The 18,402-nt window shown below is 38.2% G+C and overlaps 3 protein-coding genes across 3 annotated transcripts; 1 reads left to right on the forward strand and 2 right to left on the reverse strand.

Moving 5' to 3' along the window:
* Positions 1-742: 742 nt before the first annotated feature.
* Positions 743-5,899, reverse strand: LOC114731620 (UPF0261 protein mll9388). Its single transcript, XM_028918833.1, has 9 exons — positions 5,718-5,899; positions 4,757-5,404; positions 4,123-4,329; positions 3,591-3,806; positions 3,262-3,478; positions 2,330-2,577; positions 1,645-1,823; positions 1,301-1,554; positions 743-1,096 (listed from the first exon to the last, which is right to left on the reverse strand). Exons 1-9 carry the CDS (start codon positions 5,847-5,849, stop codon positions 945-947), a joined length of 2,253 nt encoding a protein of 750 aa, XP_028774666.1. The 5' UTR covers positions 5,850-5,899; the 3' UTR covers positions 743-944.
* Positions 5,900-10,730: 4,831 nt separating this feature from the next.
* Positions 10,731-12,365, forward strand: LOC114731610 (jasmonate O-methyltransferase-like). Its single transcript, XM_028918820.1, has 4 exons — positions 10,731-10,918; positions 11,021-11,428; positions 11,518-11,790; positions 11,871-12,365. The coding sequence occupies exons 1-4, from the start codon at positions 10,844-10,846 to the stop codon at positions 12,225-12,227; spliced, it is 1,113 nt and encodes a 370-aa protein (XP_028774653.1). The 5' UTR covers positions 10,731-10,843; the 3' UTR covers positions 12,228-12,365.
* A 4,756-nt stretch (positions 12,366-17,121) lies between these two features.
* Positions 17,122-18,345, reverse strand: LOC114731577 (uncharacterized). The gene has a single exon (XM_028918782.1). The coding sequence runs from the start codon at positions 18,200-18,202 to the stop codon at positions 17,420-17,422; it is 783 nt and encodes a 260-aa protein (XP_028774615.1). The 5' UTR covers positions 18,203-18,345; the 3' UTR covers positions 17,122-17,419.
* Positions 18,346-18,402: the final 57 nt, after the last annotated feature.

Genomic DNA, 18,402 nt, shown 5'->3' on the forward strand with positions numbered 1-18,402 from the left:
TTACACAATATTTTACTTCTATTTAAAATAATTAAATGCTAAAACTGATAGGATAGAATATCTTACTTCTATTTTAAGATTTAACATTACATTTAATCATCATATCGTCCAATATCTTATGCGATTAAATTTTTATGCAAGCAAACTATTACGAGAATATATTTAAAAAATTGATTAAGGACTCCATAAAGTATATCTTTCATTGTTTTGTTTCAAACACACAATTTTTCAAAATAGCTAGTATTAGATATTTTCTGAGAATTAGGTTTCAACATAAGACTTAATATATCCTAATATCCTTCCTACAATTTTCTTTTGGCACTCGTATTTCCTTCTTCTTCTTTTTTAATTTTAGAGAATTAGACACATACATGTCTTTATCTCAAAATAGCATGACAATTTGTTAAGATTCGTCTCAAGGTTACAGAACTTTGATTCATCACCCAGTTAGTGGACATGGAACTTAATATATTCTAGATTTCGAACACTCAGGCAGGTAAGAAACATAACTAGAAGGAACATGAAGTAACTTTTAAGAGATAACCGTCTACGAAACCACCATGTCTAGTGCATGCATCTTTGAACTTTTCCTTTTAATGTCGACTCTGGTTCTTGCCGCGCAGAGGCTCTTCGAATAGGAGAGGACTATTTCATGTGTAACAGGGCATGGAGCGTATGTGATTCCGTGAGAAGCAGAAGAGGACACAAGACGCAATGATTTTGCGCCATTCAACTCAGAGGATAGCCAATCGAATGACGAATACATTTTCAAACCCACATTGGTTTCTTGTGTAAGTGAAATTATACATTGCTTTTGCCTAATTATTTCCGAATCTTCACATCCTCAGTTCCTCAAAATTTTATTATGTATTAAGCATTCACAAAACATGACAATGATTATGTTACATAACATTAGCATTTATAGATCACAAACAAGTTGCGCCTCAATTAATAGCCATTGACTTGTACTGTTTAATTGTGCTTGTTATTGCCTGTTCCACTGGCAGCCTTTCCATGCTTGAAGCTCCATAAAAGCCATGGACCCCCTTGGTTCTCTTTAATATGGATTCTGCCTCTTTCGGACCAGATATAGGACCTGCAACGTGCAGCATGTGCTTTTATTCATAAACAGTTGCGAGATACGACATTGATGCGGGAGGTTATTGCTCCCATGATTCACTATAGGGCTAAAACAAAAGACAACGTAAAGATCTATTCACAATCCTAAGCAGTAAATTTCGTAGAAAAAGCATGAAAATGTTGAAAAAAGAAACATAAGACTGCTAGGTGATCTGTTTACCTCCATGGCAGAGCACAATGACCCCCGGATTGATCCTATGTGCCGCATCCGCAATAGCTTGTACACGAACTACGCTTTCCTCAAGGGAAACAGCTGTTTTTGCTCCTATGGAGCCTGCTGTAGTGAGACCCATATGGGCCACTATAATATCAGCACCCACTTTAGCCATTGCGATTGCTTCATCTTGGTTGAATGCATACGGGGTTGTCAAAAGACCCAACTTATGGGCTTTATGGATCATTTCAACTTCCAAGCTGGTCATTGGAAAGAAAAAAGTTGCAAGAGATGTAGCAATCCAACTAGTATAATATTTGAAGAAGTATTTCCTCACAAGTCACACCTACCTGTAACCCATTCCTGTTTCTTCAAGATTTTGTCTAAAATTACCATCAAATAGCCCAACAGTAGGAAAATTCTGCACCCCACAGAATCCCGTTGATTCCACCTGCTTGAGGAAGTAATCCATTCGTCGGAAGGGATCAGTTCCACATACACCAGCAAGAACGGGAACCTTCTTCACCACCTGTAAAGAAAATTTCGATGTGACTAAGAAAACCAAAACAGAGGATGAGAAGAAAATTTGGCAAACCCCCTAACCATATTCAAAATCTCAACATATTGGCTATCAGTTATAAAATAATGAACCTTACTCCAAAAGTAAGAAATTAAGGATATAAAAGCTACTTGTAATTGACCTCAACGGTAAGTTACCACGGCAGAAGATGGGTAGTGCCAAAATGATTTCATGCAAATCTTTGTTCAATAGTGTTCATATGAGAACCAGATCAGTCAAAATAACAAAGTCAAACCCTTTACTTTCATCTTATTTTTCAAAATCAAGCTTACCAAGGCAAAAAATGCTGATATAAGAATCAAAGGCAGAAGCAATCAAATTAAGTGGTCCCATAACTCATCACACCTTTTTATCAACTATTTTAAAATATCTTCTCTTAAAATTAAGCGACATATGAAAAACCAATTGATTATATGCGCAAAGCACTGGGATGGAACAAAACAATGAAAGCATACTGGCAAAACTTCATTGGCCATGTCAAGCACTACAGCATTGGCATCAGCAAAAGGTAACAATCCTGCCAAAGATCCTCTGCCGGCCATGCGGAAACGCCCTGAATTGTACACCACAATCAGATCAACCCCTCCAACTTCTTCAAACTTGGCAGATATTCCTGTTCCAGCACCAGCTCCTATTATAGGAATTCCTTTATCTATTTGATGCCTCAATTGCTGTAAGATCTGCTGTGTTTTATCCACAGTTTCTGCCAGTTAGAAAACAACAGTGCTCAGAGTTCAGGCATGAGGAAACCCCAAAAAAAAAAAAAGACTGCCTAAAACAATGGTAAAATTTGCACCAGCTATTTTTGCCTAGATAACACACCAAGGGGGGGGGGAAAGGCCATTAGCAACGGATAAATAGTTGTCAGATCAGCATAATTCAGGTTCCAAGCAAAGAACTAAATAGTGCAGGGAAAAAAAACGTAATTTTGTGGCTGACAACCCAGTGGGGAATTCGAACTTTTTTTGGCAAGATCAGATGATTCTGGACAGTATCATTCCTCACAGATCATATGCCTTTTTCTTCTAAGATGTTCTCTCTCCAGAGAGTCTCTGATATGGGAGAGAATCTCCCCTGAGAATTGTGCACACTTGAATGCATAATGATGTTTAACTGCTACAAAGAGAGATGATCTTAATGACATATCAACATGCCATAGACCAGTTGTAACTTAAACTACTCCAGTACGAGTCATGGAGGACAAGACATCTTCCTTCAAGTAAACAAGATAAGGGATACCAAGCTTCATTAAGAACGGTCTAGGCAATTCAATACAAGAATAAGGCGTGTTGTATAACATAACTTTATTTGACTTCTTTTAGCCATTATTGAAAGTAGACATGTAACCAATATTTTCAAGGCAAAAAATGTTAATTCAAACTAGAACCTGGTCTTGCATCTGGGAAGTCACTTGGTGTGTAGAGAAAGGTTCCGATGCTTGATGCAGTTGAAACATGATCCCCATGAGAGGTTTCAACGGATCCAGAAATGGCAACTTGTGGATGACTAGAATTGTTAGTATTTTTACCATTGATCTCTAGGAATGAATCAACCAATGCATTTGCAAATTCAGGATCATTGATATGGTATGGATATACTTTCACCTGCACAATACGAGACTTCTTAAAAATAATTTATAAAAATGTTTTTAAGCAATATAAGCAGAACTGAAGGTTACAATTAAGGGGAAAAGCCAATACTGGGCAATAAGTGTACCTGTCTATCATCATTTGTCTGAATTAGACTTTTTAATTCATGAATAAGAGCACTTGTTGCTTCTGGATCATAAAAAGGCTTTCCTGGTGCATCTAAAGCAGATACACCCTTTTCTGGAAGACAAACACATATCTTAGATGATGATTTGTTCAGTTTATTTGCTATGAAATCAGCAAATTTTTTGTTCTCCTCTACTGTTGTTCGCATGAGCGAAACCTGGAAAGATAATAATTATCTATAATGTTACCTCAGACACAAAACTATCACGGTCGTCAAATTGCATCAGACATCTCTAATTCAAGCAGATGATAACATGCATTTGCAAGACGGAAAAAACACGGATGAAACTACGAGGCTTTTGCTCTCTATAAGAAAGTGTAGAGAGGAGGCTAATTTCCATTTGCATAAAAAGACTGACAAAATCATCTGCAGCAATATCAATATCAAACTAAAACAACGGCCCAGGCAAAATATGACAGTTATTCCGCATTCGTACAGAAACTAATAAAGAATATACAAGCCGATTTATGACCTGGTTATTATGTTCGTAAGTATTTCTCTGCTGAAATTGGTGAGGTATGGTATCTTTGGCTCCAAAGTTCACCATGTCTAATGCTCCCACGCTAAGGACTAAAGGGACTTTCTTCTCTATGATAGCATTGAAGCGTGAATTATCACAAGCCATGACACCTCCAACTATATAGTCCGCTACCTCTGTTGTAGTGACATCCAGAACACCCTAAGAAAAGATGAAAGAAAAGGCTATGCATGAAAAAGTTCAGATAGAGGCAGGAAAACATAAAAAGAATCTAAAATCAAGGTAACATTAGTAATTCCAAAAGGTTATCATAATTCATCTGATGAATCACAATGTCCCTCTGTACGTAATATTCCAAAAGATGTGAGGCTTCAGAGTTTAGCCTTGAAGGTTCTACATAAATATAAGACATCTCCTCCCAGTACTAAGTAACAAGCATGTCAATTAGAGATTGGTTTATCATAAAGGTGATGTAAGCATTAACAGCAAACTCGTTTTCAAATTCACTGAGGAATTTTCTTATGTTGATCTTCTAAACAAGAAAAACTCCACTTCTTTGAAAAAGTTGATAGATAGGTAAGGACACACCCCTGGGGGGGGGGGGGTGCCGCGGGGGGCTTCCAAATACCTGTATAAATCCTTCTCTAACTAAGTTCTCCATGGCCCTGCCGCCAACTCCGGTTGCATGGAAGATCAATGTCTCATAGCCTTCATTGCGCAATCTATCTTTGACAGCATTGACACAAGAAGTGGTAACTCCAAACATAGTTATACCAACTGTAGGTTTATCTTGGACACGAGAATCTTTGAGGCTCTGAATCCTTCCTCTAACCATGCCGGCAAAAGCAGCAGCTGCATTAGATAAGATGACCCTACCGACGCTGTTAATACCGGCAATGTCCACAATTGATGGGAACAACACTAAGTCTGATGTTCCAATGTAAGGTTCAGTTTGACCACTTGCTACCGTCGATACAAGAATCTTAGGTATACCAAGTGGAAGGGATCTGAAGGGGGACGACATTAGAGAAGTCCCCCCACTGCCCCCTATACCAATAACTCCAGCAAGATATGGATGCCATTTCTTTAAGAACTGTTGAAGCGCTTGACTCATTATTGCAACAGCTCTGCCTCTGTCATCCGGAAGCAATGTTGGAGCCTGCCCATTTGATCCCCCATAGCAAGAGAGAACATCTTTTCTGCAAACAAAAGAAAAATCATCTAAACTGTCTGCCTCGTTTGGACCAGCAGACACATCAACCACCACCACGTCTACCTGTAATTCCACGAACAAAAGGTTAACAACTGCTTCTAACATATATAAACAAGTCAAGTCGCATAATAAATTTTCCAAGGAGAATTTAGCAAGTTGTTCTAATTTGAGTGGAACGTAAACATGTTTTCAGCTTGAGCAACATCTGGTACACGCAAAGATGACAAATGCATTTTATGTTCGATAATTTCGCGCGCACAATCAATTAACTGAATAAAATTTGAAATTCACTGATTTTTGTATTCTCGCATCATCGAACAAAGACAGTTGCAGGGAGTAGAATTTTCACTCAGACAGCAAGATAGTAGCTAAGTACCTTGACAGAAGAATGGTTGGAGAAGTGATTGAGATTGGAGCGAACTGAATGAGAGAGGAAACGGAGCTCCTGGAGTTTGGTGTCGAGAGTCCCAATGCATAATACTGCAAAAATGTATTTGGGGTCCGCCATTTTAGAGATCGGGAAGGGGGGCGGGTGGAGGTGGGAGAAAAACGAAGTGGGATGAGTGCGAAGAGAAAGATGTGCTTCCTAGCTCACATCACACTTCACAGTACTATGCATGAGCAGTTGGGCACATCTGGGGCAACCACTGCGATTGTAATTTATGCGGATCCTGTGATCTGAACTCGTGCCACGTGGTTGTTACTAGTTAAGCTGGCACCATCTCCCACCATCCATCTGTTTTGTTTTCTTTGTTTTTTTCCAACGACGGGAGATGAGGGTTTGACCTTGAGAGCTGGTGGGCTCTTGATTTTAACTCTTTTCCAAGTATTACTTCATATTCTAATTATAAAAATTAGTTGACTAATATAAAGAGATTAAAAAAATTATATTAGTTATTTGTAATAAATAATTACTCGGGATTAATTGAGTATTATTTTTCTTAAAATATTTTTATTAATTAAGTATATTTACTAGAACCATCATTGTTAAAATGACTATATTAGGAAAAAATACATAAATATAAGAGACAAAGTGAATCAGAGTATTATATTTAAAATCAAAACAAAAATTAAACAAGATTTTATATTAAGGATTGGAGGTAGTAGCATCCTTTTGGGTAGGACTGACGGCATCATCCCATTTCATTCAAGTTGTGTCTGAAAACATTAATGCACAGTGCTCGGGATATTATATTTGAGACATGTTATTTAATTTGATTAAATTATCTTTATCTAAGGGGTGTTCTTATATATCTAGCCTGAAGGACAGATAGGGATTTCCCTTTAACTCTGTTGGTATGGGCCTCTTTGGCCCAAAAGTAGTATGGGCCTACAGGATTCGTTCTTGCTCCTTCTGAACAAGGAATATTGGGCTATACCAGTACAGGGGGTATCGAGAACGAAGAATCTTGAGCCAGCGCGATAAATTGTTGGATCAAGCTCCAATAAAAGATTAAGGGCCTGTTTGTTTTTGTTCTTTGTTTTCTTATTCTCAATTGTTTTTAAGAACAAGTTTTGAAAACAAAAAACAAAAAACTTTGTTTGGAAAATAATTTTTAAAAAATCACATTTGAAAAAAAAATATAAAAAATTACACTTTGACAAGTGGCAATTATCACCAGTAGTGATAAGTAGTAGGTAGTAGAGGAAAAAAGAAAAAGATTTCTTCAATTTCTCAAAATAAAAAACACAAAAACAAAAACAAAAAAACATGTAAAGGTTGTTTTGGTTTTTCATTTTTTAAAAACATATTATTGTTTTTTTGTTTTTTAAAACAATTAACTAAAAACAGATTGCCAAACAAGTTTTTTTATTTTTCTGTTTTTAAAAACAAAAAATTGTTTTCAAAATAAGAAACCAAACAAACCCTAAAAAACTCAAGGCCGAAAACAAAGATTACAAAATTAGAAGGCTTATACCCAAAAACAGATTAGACAGAGCCGCCCATCACACTATATATAAGGAAGATTTACAATAAAATTCTAAGAAAGGAAAATAATTACTAAAAAACCTCAATAATAATATAAGCAATGTATAATGATAAGTTTTGAAGTATAAATAACAACTTTTGATACTTGTTTTGTAAATATTTTCTTTCTCTAAAATCTCATTGTAATTCTCCCTAGATATAATCATAAGTTCTCGAGAGAATTACAATGAAATTCCCAGGAAGGAAAAAAATTACAAAATAAGTTTCAAAGATTGTCATTCTTCACTCTAAAACTTGTCATTACATGCTATTTAGATTGTTATTGGGACTTTTTAGTAATTTTTTTTTTCTTGAGACTTGATTGTAATTCTCCATAAGTTCTTTATATAGTTATATAGATATATACATATATATAGATATATCTCAGGGAGCAGGTATAATTTTAAATCAAGGGCTTCCTGAATAATCAAAATATGGAACTTATATTATTTAGTTATTTAAATTTTTTTAACAAGCTGACTAACTAAGACACAGGTGTTTGATTTTTCAATAATAACACGATAAGTATATGATTTATGCATGTAAGCATATAAATCTTGAGTGAAACAATAATTTTTTTCATACTCTAAACAAGAATAAAGTATTTGTTGTGTTTAAATTGGGAAAAAAATTCATTGATAAAATACTTTGTGTAGGCATGTCGAGGGAAAAGTCTTACAAAGTCCAAGAGTATATATAATAATTCATGATGCGAGAATAAGCCTAAAAAGAGGAGTTTAATCCAACAAGTTTTAGTTCAAGAATCACTTTGTGAAAGTCTCTGGAATGTTCCTACACTTAAAATGGGCACATCCCGTGGAGTGGTAGAGAAGCGAAAGATGGAGGACGGAGAGGGGGAGACGAAGTAGGGGCTAAACATCAACTTGCGTGCTTTCTGCTTACCCCTTCACTTTCACACATTAAGTGTCTAATCCCTTTCACTTTCCACATCCAAGTGCGCCTGCCTAATCCTTCCTTCTCCTCATTGTCAACTCACTTGCTTCTTACTTTTTTTAAATCTTTAACAAAAACATATCTTTTTACTTGATGTATAGTTGATATATAGATCGAGTGTGATGTGTAGATAAGGCTTACAATGTACGCTCATATTTGAAGCCATCCTAAATCAGTCATTTTCTTTCCTTATCAAACTCGGCTTTAACGCTTTAAAAGCCCTTGGCAAATTCTTGTGGTCATGATGCTTTTCTTTAGTCTCATAGCGGATTGATTAGATAAAAAGCTGAACACTAGCAAGATAACTAACTGTTTTGCGTCAAAACTCATATTTGTCAACTGCTAGTCAGTGGACCATACTCTTTGGTATAGCATAACATTAACAAAACCACTCCCGTACATGCTTGAGTTCAGCACATCATGGTTTTCTTAAACCACCTTAGCACTGAAAATGTCAACTTCCCACAGTAAAACCAATCTTTACTAAGTAGTGACTCATCAAACAAGTTTCACTGCAATACGCAAAGTTCATATATTAACCCTTACTGATGCCCCTCCACCATACGCATTTGCAGGCCTACTCCTAAAAGTAATCACGCTTGCTTGCCAGACCTGTTCCAACCGTATCAATGGTGGGAAGGGGGGGGTCTCTTTTCTCTTTATCAGTCTTGGAGAGTCCCAGTTCATACTCAACTGTTATTATCATTAACACATCTCTCTGGTCCCTAACATGTGAGTGCCAGACGCACTATATTGGAAGAAGATAAAGCTTTACAGACATTGACAAAAGTGCTGCCATTTGCTGCCTTGTGGTTTTTGGCCCCTCTCCCTCCTTCTTTTTTTATCGTTTCTTTTTTCCTTTCTAGTACCTCCTCATACTCCTTTTGTGCACTCCCTACCAGCATCATTGTCAAAATATCAAGCTAACATTATCTAAATAAGTATATCTATAAAATTTTCGATGGCCCCTTCTCTAGAACACGAGTGACGGGAATGCTAGTAATTAGCTTTTCTACGAACTCTTCGACTCCAATAATACTTCACAATTAGGCGAATTCAAATACAATTCTTTTGAATTTTTGCGAGTATGTGTGCAGCAATACAGTCTGTTTAATTTCCCTTGAAGCTATATCATTACATTTTACTACTCGACTAGCATTTACTGATGAATTACTTGTGACGTCTAGCGCCACAACCCCCAGGCACCAGCACATAAGGACTTGTTTACTGTTTTCTCTCTTTCTTCTCTCTTGTATTGGTTGAGAACTTAATTATATTTAGTTATTTATGGAAACCCTATGCTAGTTTCTTATTCCATTTGCAAAACTAGTGTAGTAACTAATTAATACGCGAAGCAGAAGTGAGTAAATGCTAACCAGCTTAATCGTGCAGAGGCGAGGGCAAAATTATGTATGGTCCCGTACGTTTGCGGGTTCATGCACCTGACTGTATGAAATGTGTCGTTTTTTTTTTGAGTAAGAACCAGATAACTTGCTGTTCAACGGATCAAAGTATTACAAAGACTAACTTTCTTCATCAAGATCTACCCTTTCAAGTTAAGGTAGAGATTTATTAAAGATACAAAAATTAACTTCCATAAAATGGGAAACTCTAGCGAGATAATCAGCAGTAGCAAGGTTTTCTCTAGGACTATACATCAATAAGAGGGTGTTTGGATGGAAACCAAACCATAGTTTCAGAAGTATTTTTACGGTTTATGAAATAAATATGTGAAAGAGTTTGTCTCGTTTTGTAGAAAAGTGCTTCTAAAAATCACTTTTTGTGGTTGCCAAACACTCCCTAAGACCTGTCATTCTCTGCGAATGATTTTCCAAACTTCATCAACTAGGTCACGAAAAGGATAATTACAATCAGTACCCCTATTGCAAAAGTCTAAAGCTTCAATACTATCTGAGTATACGACAATGTTCCTATATCCTCTAGTCCAGCAAAGATTAAGCCCCTGAATGATTGCAATCAATTCTGCCACAGCCGGAGGTACAAAGGAAATGTGTCGTTTTCATGGCACTATTGGTAGCAGCGGCCACTATGCACAGTGATTGGGTCATCATCATCAACACTCACACCCCTTGGCCTACACGTGTCCTCTCCCAATGGTGTCTTTAGACTTTCATAAATCAAGTTAAAGGGATCAAATTATCATGCGGATACGAACACTGATGATTTGATAGACTCAAAGCTTGCTGTTCTGACTGGTTCCCTCACAAGTTGGTCCACTCCCTCTACTCAATCATAACCGCATTGCTGTTTTGCCCACGCCATACCACTTAAGTCTAACCTTTTTTATGTAACTTCAATTATATTTGGACAACTACAAAAAGCAACCCAGACTTGGCCTTGTCAATTTAGGGATGTGCTTTGTAACAGTGAGGCCTGCTGCACTTGTCACTGGTGGAGAATCTGTAGAATAATGATTATAGCTCGTGCCACTAATATATATATATATCCAATGAAAGAGCAGAAAGCGAAGCATATAGAAAGAAAGGATTCATCCAAATTTAAAAGCGGACGAAAAAGCCTCAAGAAATCAAGTGATACTATAGCTAGCTCGGTTCAAGATGGATGTACAGAAAGTGTTTCACATGACTGGAGGAATTGGTAGCACAAGCTACGCCAAAAACTCCTCTCTGCAGGTACTATGTCTTCTTTCTCTTCTCCAAACTTTTGTCATTTCGAGCTAGACATTCTTTTTTCTGTTGGTTTAATTATGAAAATAACACTGGTACCTACTGCAGAAGAAAGGAAGTGATAGGGTGAAACACATTATAATAGAGACGGTGGAGGAGCTGTACCTTGCAAGCACCCCCAAGAGCTTGGGCATTGCGGATTTGGGATGTTCCAGCGGACCTAACACACTCTCCATCATCAGAGACATCTTTGAATCCATCCAAAAGATAAGCCAGAAGATTCACCAACCAGCCTCTGAGTTAAGGGTCTACCTCAACGATCTTCCCACCAACGACTTCAACTCAATCTTTAGGGCGCTGCCAGATTTCCTGATGTCGCTCTGGCCCGAAACAGAACCTGGATCTTCTCCTTCCATCTTCATGGGAGCTTACCCTGGCTCTTTTTATGGAAGACTTTTCCCAAACAGTTCCTTGCACTTTGTGCACTCCTCCTACAGTCTTCACTGGCTTTCCAGGGTGAGTCACACGTCCTATATATGTTGTAGCTCAGTGGGCACATGTAACGAAGAACGTAGCTAATGCTGACGAGTGATGATGATATGCAGGTTCCTCCAGAACTGTACGACGAGGAAGGGAAGTCAATAAACAAGGGTTGCATCTACATTTGTGGATCAAGTCCTGAAGAAGTGGCGAGGGCATATTATAAGCAATTCCGAGAAGATTTCTGGAAGTTTCTTAGAGCGAGATCGGCAGAGGTGGTCGCCGGGGGGAGAATGGTGCTGATATTTCTGGGAAGAAGAGGACCAGAACACGTTGACCGAGGCGATTCTTTCTTGTGGGAAATTCTTGCTCGTTCCTTCGCCATTTTGGTGTCCAAGGTACATGGCTTCCTTTAACATTTGGATCGTTCTATTTAGACGATTTAAGTTTAAATATTTTATTAAAAAAAACTATCCAGGGAGAAGTGGAGGAAGAGAAGGTGGATTCATACGAAGTGCCATTCTACGCAGCGTCGAGGGAGGAGATAGAGGAGGGTGTGAGGAGGGAGGGGTCGTTTGAGGTGGAGAGGCTCGTCGTTTCTGCATCGGAGAGTGGTGACAGGGCAGAGACAGAAGGCGGAATCAGCTACGGGAAGAGGGTGGCGATGGCGGTGAGGGCCATCCAAGAATCAATCATGACCAACCACTTCGGAGACTCAGTCCCCCTCGAATCTTTGTTCGACACCTACGCCTCTCTCCTGGATCAACAATTCGCCATCCACCACCACCACCATATCCAGCCCCTCACTTTTGTTCTTGTTCTCCGCAAGCTATGATACGTTCCCGCACCATTTTTACGTCCATCACTTTTGCACTCTTGTTTCAAATATTTGTGTCTCTCCACTTTAATTCCACAGTTTCCCATGTCGTTCAAAGTAGGTTTAGTTCTTAATATAAGATTTGGTATTTGAAAAAAATTAAAAAAGCTAAAAAATTATTTAATTATTTTTAAAATATCTATATCTATAGTTAGATTATATATCAGTGTACAAATTAAGTAAATTAGTTTGAAAAAGAACAATAAACATAATGTTTTAAAATAATTTATTTTTTGAAAAAAAGTGTGGCTTATTTTATAAATTTCAATTTGAGTTTATGTTGAAATTTAATTCATTTTTTCTAATGTCATATCACATTTTTTAAATAATACCCAAATTTAAGGAACGAAAGACCAGCTCAGTAATTAATATAGTGCGGTCCGAGTCTCTTTATCTTGCAATTACAATGTACCCTACTTATCTATGGAAACAAACTCAACAAAAACTCGGGTAAAATACAGTTTAATACCTATATAAAAGTGAGTATTTAAATTAGATGACAGAAGCCAAGATACTCACACCTATCTTACGAATGTTTTCAATAAAATTCCGAACACTTTAGTGATGGGGCTTATCCCTAATTTAACCACCTAAGTAAAATATTTGAAAGAATTGACCTATATTTAAGAACAATTACAATAAGCAGGTTTATTTTAATGTTTATTTTTCTGACTAATTATTTTATTCTGGGTGGATGATGACCACAGCATTATATTCTATTGCTATGCTCAGGCGGGGGGGTAAAAAAATTGGAAGTCCAAAGTGGGAAGGCCGAACTCGGTCGGAATCTCTGAAACAATGTCCAATACAGTATTCGATTGGAGTTGAAAGCAAAAACTGAGAGAGAGAGAGAGAGAACAAGAGATGCAGTGAACTGAGAGTTCAATATCAGGCCAAAAAAATCCAGAGTTCAATAATATTAATCGGCAATTACTGATTACCGCCTTCCATTCAGCGTCCTTCAAGACAGAGAGATAAGTTTAAGAATTAGTTATCCTAATAGTAACGTCACCTGTTATTTTTAAGTTCGAAGCTGGTGTTTAAAAAACGAAGGTTTTAGTTCCGTTAGTCCTTGGAGCGAGAATACGAAACCGATTAATTGGGATCAGGAAAAGAGAAAGCAAAACTTTTTCTTTTGATAGTTAGAAGTATCCTTACAATTCTGTTTCAGACATTATTAAACATTAAATGTAGATATTTTTTTAACAGAAATTTGAATATTAGTTTGTTACAGTGTGGGGCAACTAACTCTTTTTCGCTAGAAAGCAAAGCTTGTGTGCTTAAGCCACTGATCAGACAACGGCCGTTTCGGACCTTAGATGTATGGGCTGGGCTATTACCCACTTATAAATGCGCGGATGACGATACAACCCCATGTTTCCGAGCCCAACGTTATTCTCTTGTTCCAAACATCCATCCCCCGTTTCCGCGTTCCCCACGCTTGCTTCTCCTGTCCTTTTCCCTCTTTGACCCGTGCCCCTCCCCAGATCTCGCTCTTCTTTTCATTGCTCCATTGTATTTGACCATTTTTTTCCACTAGAAAGAAAACTTTGGGACTCAGAGAGTCAGAGCCTCGAAATCTGCTTCTCACTAAAGACACTAATTTTCCAGAGCTTTTCACGTCTGAATGCTCTGCGATACGAGCAGTTCAATAAAACCAGCATTTTTCCTTCCCTGCTCTCCCTGGCTCACGGAGGTATAACGAGTGCCAGTTTCGAAAGGGCAAAATACCTTCAATTTTGGGTACAAGGGTTCTTGGCTTGCGGCTTCAAAATGATAAACATTGAATAGGTCGCAGTCTTGGCTACTTTCATCTGTTTTGCAAACTCTGTTCTGCCACAGGGGAACCTTTTTGCCATGCTCACTGAACGTGGAAAAACCTCCCTTCTTTTGCTTGTCCATTGAGAATCTAAAATTTGGGGCACACTTTTCGTTGTCGTATGAATCCCGAAACCTTGGCAATTTGAGGTGGTTTAATTACCAAGTGGCTTCTGGATTTATGGAGCATCCCAGGCCAGAGGGATGCTTTATAAGTAGAACTGGTTCTTGAAGAAGACAGCGGCAACAAATATTAGGCTTTCAATTTCAATTATTCTTCTCAAAGTTGGACAGCTCCCCGTTTCACAGAAACGAACAAATCTCGAGCAAGACTCTGAGAATATTTAACGTTCTGCTGGGAACAATAATAGAAGGGTCCCAGCTTTTGGGAGTAACCAAGAGAGGTTACGTTGGGTTTACCAACACCAAATAGATAAGAGGAACAGAAGGTGCTAAGATAATTTCTTTGAGGTGGGATTGAAGTGTGTTTGCTTTTTGTTTCTGCCTTCAATAAAGCAATGGTCCGTCCGTTTGGCATCTTCCCTCCACTAACACGCGCGATTCCACCAAAAATAATTTGTGGGCAACGCCGTGTGTGCTATGTGGGTGACCTTTCATCCACCAGCTTTCAACCTGCCTTTCCTTCTTATCTTTATTGGTATTGTCTGTATCCTGTTGCGTGATGAACTTTAATGAAAGCAAGCATTGCCTTTTAATCTCGCTTTTTTTAGTGCTTGTTTGAGATCATGCTAGAAATTTTCTATAAATACGTTTTATATAAATTGAGGCAAAACCCTTCTTATATGCTTGTCTCATATTCTGTAAATTATTATTAAAAAGCTACTTATAAGCTATTTATAAGTTGTTCTAAATGGACCTTTAATCTTAAAGGTATTTGATTTACAATAAAAATATTTTTTAAAATAAGTCAAAACAAGACTCTTATTATTTATTTATTTTGTATCTTATAAAATGAATTTTAAAACTATAATTTAGTTGTTATCCAAACAGTATCTTAGGGGGTGTTTGGATGGAAACCAAACCATGGTTTCAGAAGTGCTTTTATGGTTTACGAAATAAATATGTGAAGGAGTTTGCCTCGTTTTGCAGAAAAGTGCTTCTGATAAGCATTTTTTTCTGTTGCCAAACACCCCCTTAATCCCATACGGAAACTGCCTAAACCCAATGACCCCGTCAGTTAATTTTTGTGCAAGGAAGGAATCATGAGCGTTTCCAACTTCAATGTGAGGGCCAGGGGCAGGGAGAGATAGAGAGGTACTACCAGCCTACCCCTTTTGAAAGAAAGTTAAGCCGGCTTGTCTGGCTATGCAATAAACCAGAGTAGATTCTAATTAATCTCTCGGCAGATAATGAAAAAAAGGGTAGTACGACAAAGGTTAAAACTCGTACTAGTACTCTCTCTTTTCCACGAAGATGATCCTCGCATAGTTTTGGAATGATTGTTGTTAATTACTGATGCAGTATCAGTATGGAGGACAGCGGAAGAACCTTTAATTAAGAAGTCGAGAGGAACGATGGCATGTGAGGAGATTTGATTTGATTGACGAGACAATTAATTACAGTATTGGGAGAAGAAATTGATGGGACCATGCTTTTCAGGTTTTCCGGGAAAGCCAAGTTTGAAATTCGTTCAAATAAGAAAAGCATAGTGGCACAAGGAAAAAAAAAAAAGGATGGCAATAATTCAGAAATTGATAGCAGAGACTTGAGAGGAAAGCGAGTGGCTCAAATATCTGAAGAACCGAGCGTGCGGTTCTCCGTCATCTGTGACTTCGAGTACATGAGTCTTCAATACGGCATCGAAAGTCTGTACTTCTTATCCAAGCGCATCCTTCGACGTTCAAACCTCAAAGGCTTTTTTTTTCTTTGCTATGTTAATGCTTTTCTCGAGCAGTATGCAGAGCCTAAAATAAATAATATTCATATTTTTATAAATATCATATAATAATTTATTATAAATTTATTTATTTTTATAAGCTGGTGAAACATAAACTTAACTAATTTAACATCACAAGGATTTTAAGAAAGGAGTTTAATGATAAGAATCACATGTGCAGTGACTATATTAGGCTTGTTGGTCCAAAAAAAAAATTACAATCAAGTCCCACAAAAAAAATAATTATCAAAATGTTCTAATAACAATCTCGATAACCTATAATGACAAATTCTATAATAAAGAATGACAATTTTTAATACTTGTTTTTCAATTTTTTTTTTATCTCATTGTAATTCTTTCAGAAAAAACACCCCATGCTAGTTAGTAATAGTATTTCATATTTGCAATTAGGATACGATCACTTCTTGAAAAGATGTGGGTTCTAATATAGAGCGAGAACCTAGGTCAAAAAATATATATATAGTGCAGGAATTTTTTCTTCATCAAAATTTAGGAAAATGATTGAACTCACCTACAACCTAAAGGCAAGAGTAGCTAACTCTTGATCTAAATCTACCCGCTGCCATAGCTTAACTATGAAGGGGGCCCCTGTTACATTGAACCAGTCATTCAAATACGTCTTTAAAATGCATATTGGAAATACTAATCTGATGGAATCGCACATGGATGTTGGCGTTATGCTATTCTGATGCTGCTTGGATCAAATCTAACAGAAGAGCAGCCATTCGAGTCTATTTGGGAATCGAATACAATGCCGTCCCTCGTCTTTCTGCGTATAATCTACCAGGGAAACAAGTTTCCACTTTTGTTTTCTTCTCTTTTTACAACCCAAAATATACCAATTTTTTTTCCAGACCCCTAAGTTTTTTTTTTGGTAAAAAAATTAGACGCCAGATGCTAACGGACTGAAATCTATTTACCAAAAAGCGTTTATGGCATAAGATCATTAACAGGTCCCCAATCACAGTGATCATGTTTTTCACCCGAACGGTTGCAACACATCCCTCACAGAAACGAGCAGTTATAATTAATACTATTAACATGTCGTTACCCATTAATATTTCTTAAGCAAATATAATGGAAGTGAAGTCCTTGAGGCAAAAACAGCACGACATATTTCTGTATAGATGATCTATCTGTTATATATAAAATCTATTAGCGATGGTGAACACGGTAGCTTGAGGCAGACGATTGAGTATATCGTTTTGCAAACAGAAGAATCGTACAAGATCACTGACATTTTTGTTATTTAATATTGATATCTAGATCTAGAAGTTAACACTGTATACGGCATGCAGTGCCATTTTTAGATTTTTTTTTTTCCCCTTTGGGGGAGGAGGGGAGGGGGGATTCAGAACGCAATTTCCGTTGTCGTTAACTGTTACTAGTTCTACCCACTATTTTACTAGCTGCTTCAACTCTGTTTCCGAACGACGATGGCTAGCGATTCTTCTCGCAGGAACCTCATCTGCTTCGCAATGAACGCCTCTATTGTGCGCTGAAACTCCTCGTTGCTCAGCTTATCATGCGAGTACAAATTTTCCAGCGGATTTTCGCAGTGCCTCGCCATTTCTCGGCATTTCTCGGTCTCTGATCGCCGGAGATTCCGCGTTACCTCTTTCCTGGAGGCTCCCGTCGAGTTCTCCGACTGACTTCGCCGATAAACTTTCGGACAGTCAGATTCTAGTTCTGCGACTGAATCGGTATCCGTGCGCGTGTCAAATTCAACCCGATCCCTAAATGTACGAGCAGTGGTGTCGTCAGAGACAATCTGCTTGTCCTGGCAATCTATCTGCTCAGCCACGCGCGACTGGTCAGTATCGACTTCGGATGGTAACTCAGCATGATCAGCGTTCCGCTTGGCGAACTCGCGGAAGAGTTCCATCTCCGCATTGCGAGCGCCGGAGTTGTGGCCGATTATTCGTCGGGAATTGGCGAACAGAGTGGCGATGATGGCGTTGGAAATGAAGAAAACGAAGAGAGGACTGGCGATGAGGGCGGCGAGGCTGTGGAAGTAGAGGCGGGAGATTTGGAGGGCGGAAGAGAGACGAGAGAGGATCCAACAGAGGAGAAGCAGAGAGGCGCATAGCTGGAGAAGGCGAAGCGTCTTGGCAACGCCGGTAAAGAGGGTGGAGAAGCGCATGGAGAGGGCTTTCTCGGTTTGAAGGTTGTGGAAGAAGTGAAATACTGTGTCCATGGGTAGATAGAGTGAGAGCTTTTGAATGGGAGCAGACAAGTTGAGGAGAAAGGGAAGAGGGTAAAGGATGGAAGAGGCGAGAGAGAGTGAACTAGTAGAAATAGAAGTTGGGGAGGAAGAGGAGAGAAGGGCAGGGGAAGAGATGGGGGTTGCTTGTGTGTGTTTCTGAGTTTAGTGGCAAGTCTGCAACATAATTGTTG

Source organism: Neltuma alba, unplaced genomic scaffold (genome assembly GCF_004799145.2).
Source record: "Neltuma alba isolate B1F8T4 unplaced genomic scaffold, ASM479914v2 tig00012838_pilon, whole genome shotgun sequence".
NCBI classification, from domain to species: domain Eukaryota; kingdom Viridiplantae; phylum Streptophyta; class Magnoliopsida; order Fabales; family Fabaceae; genus Neltuma; species Neltuma alba.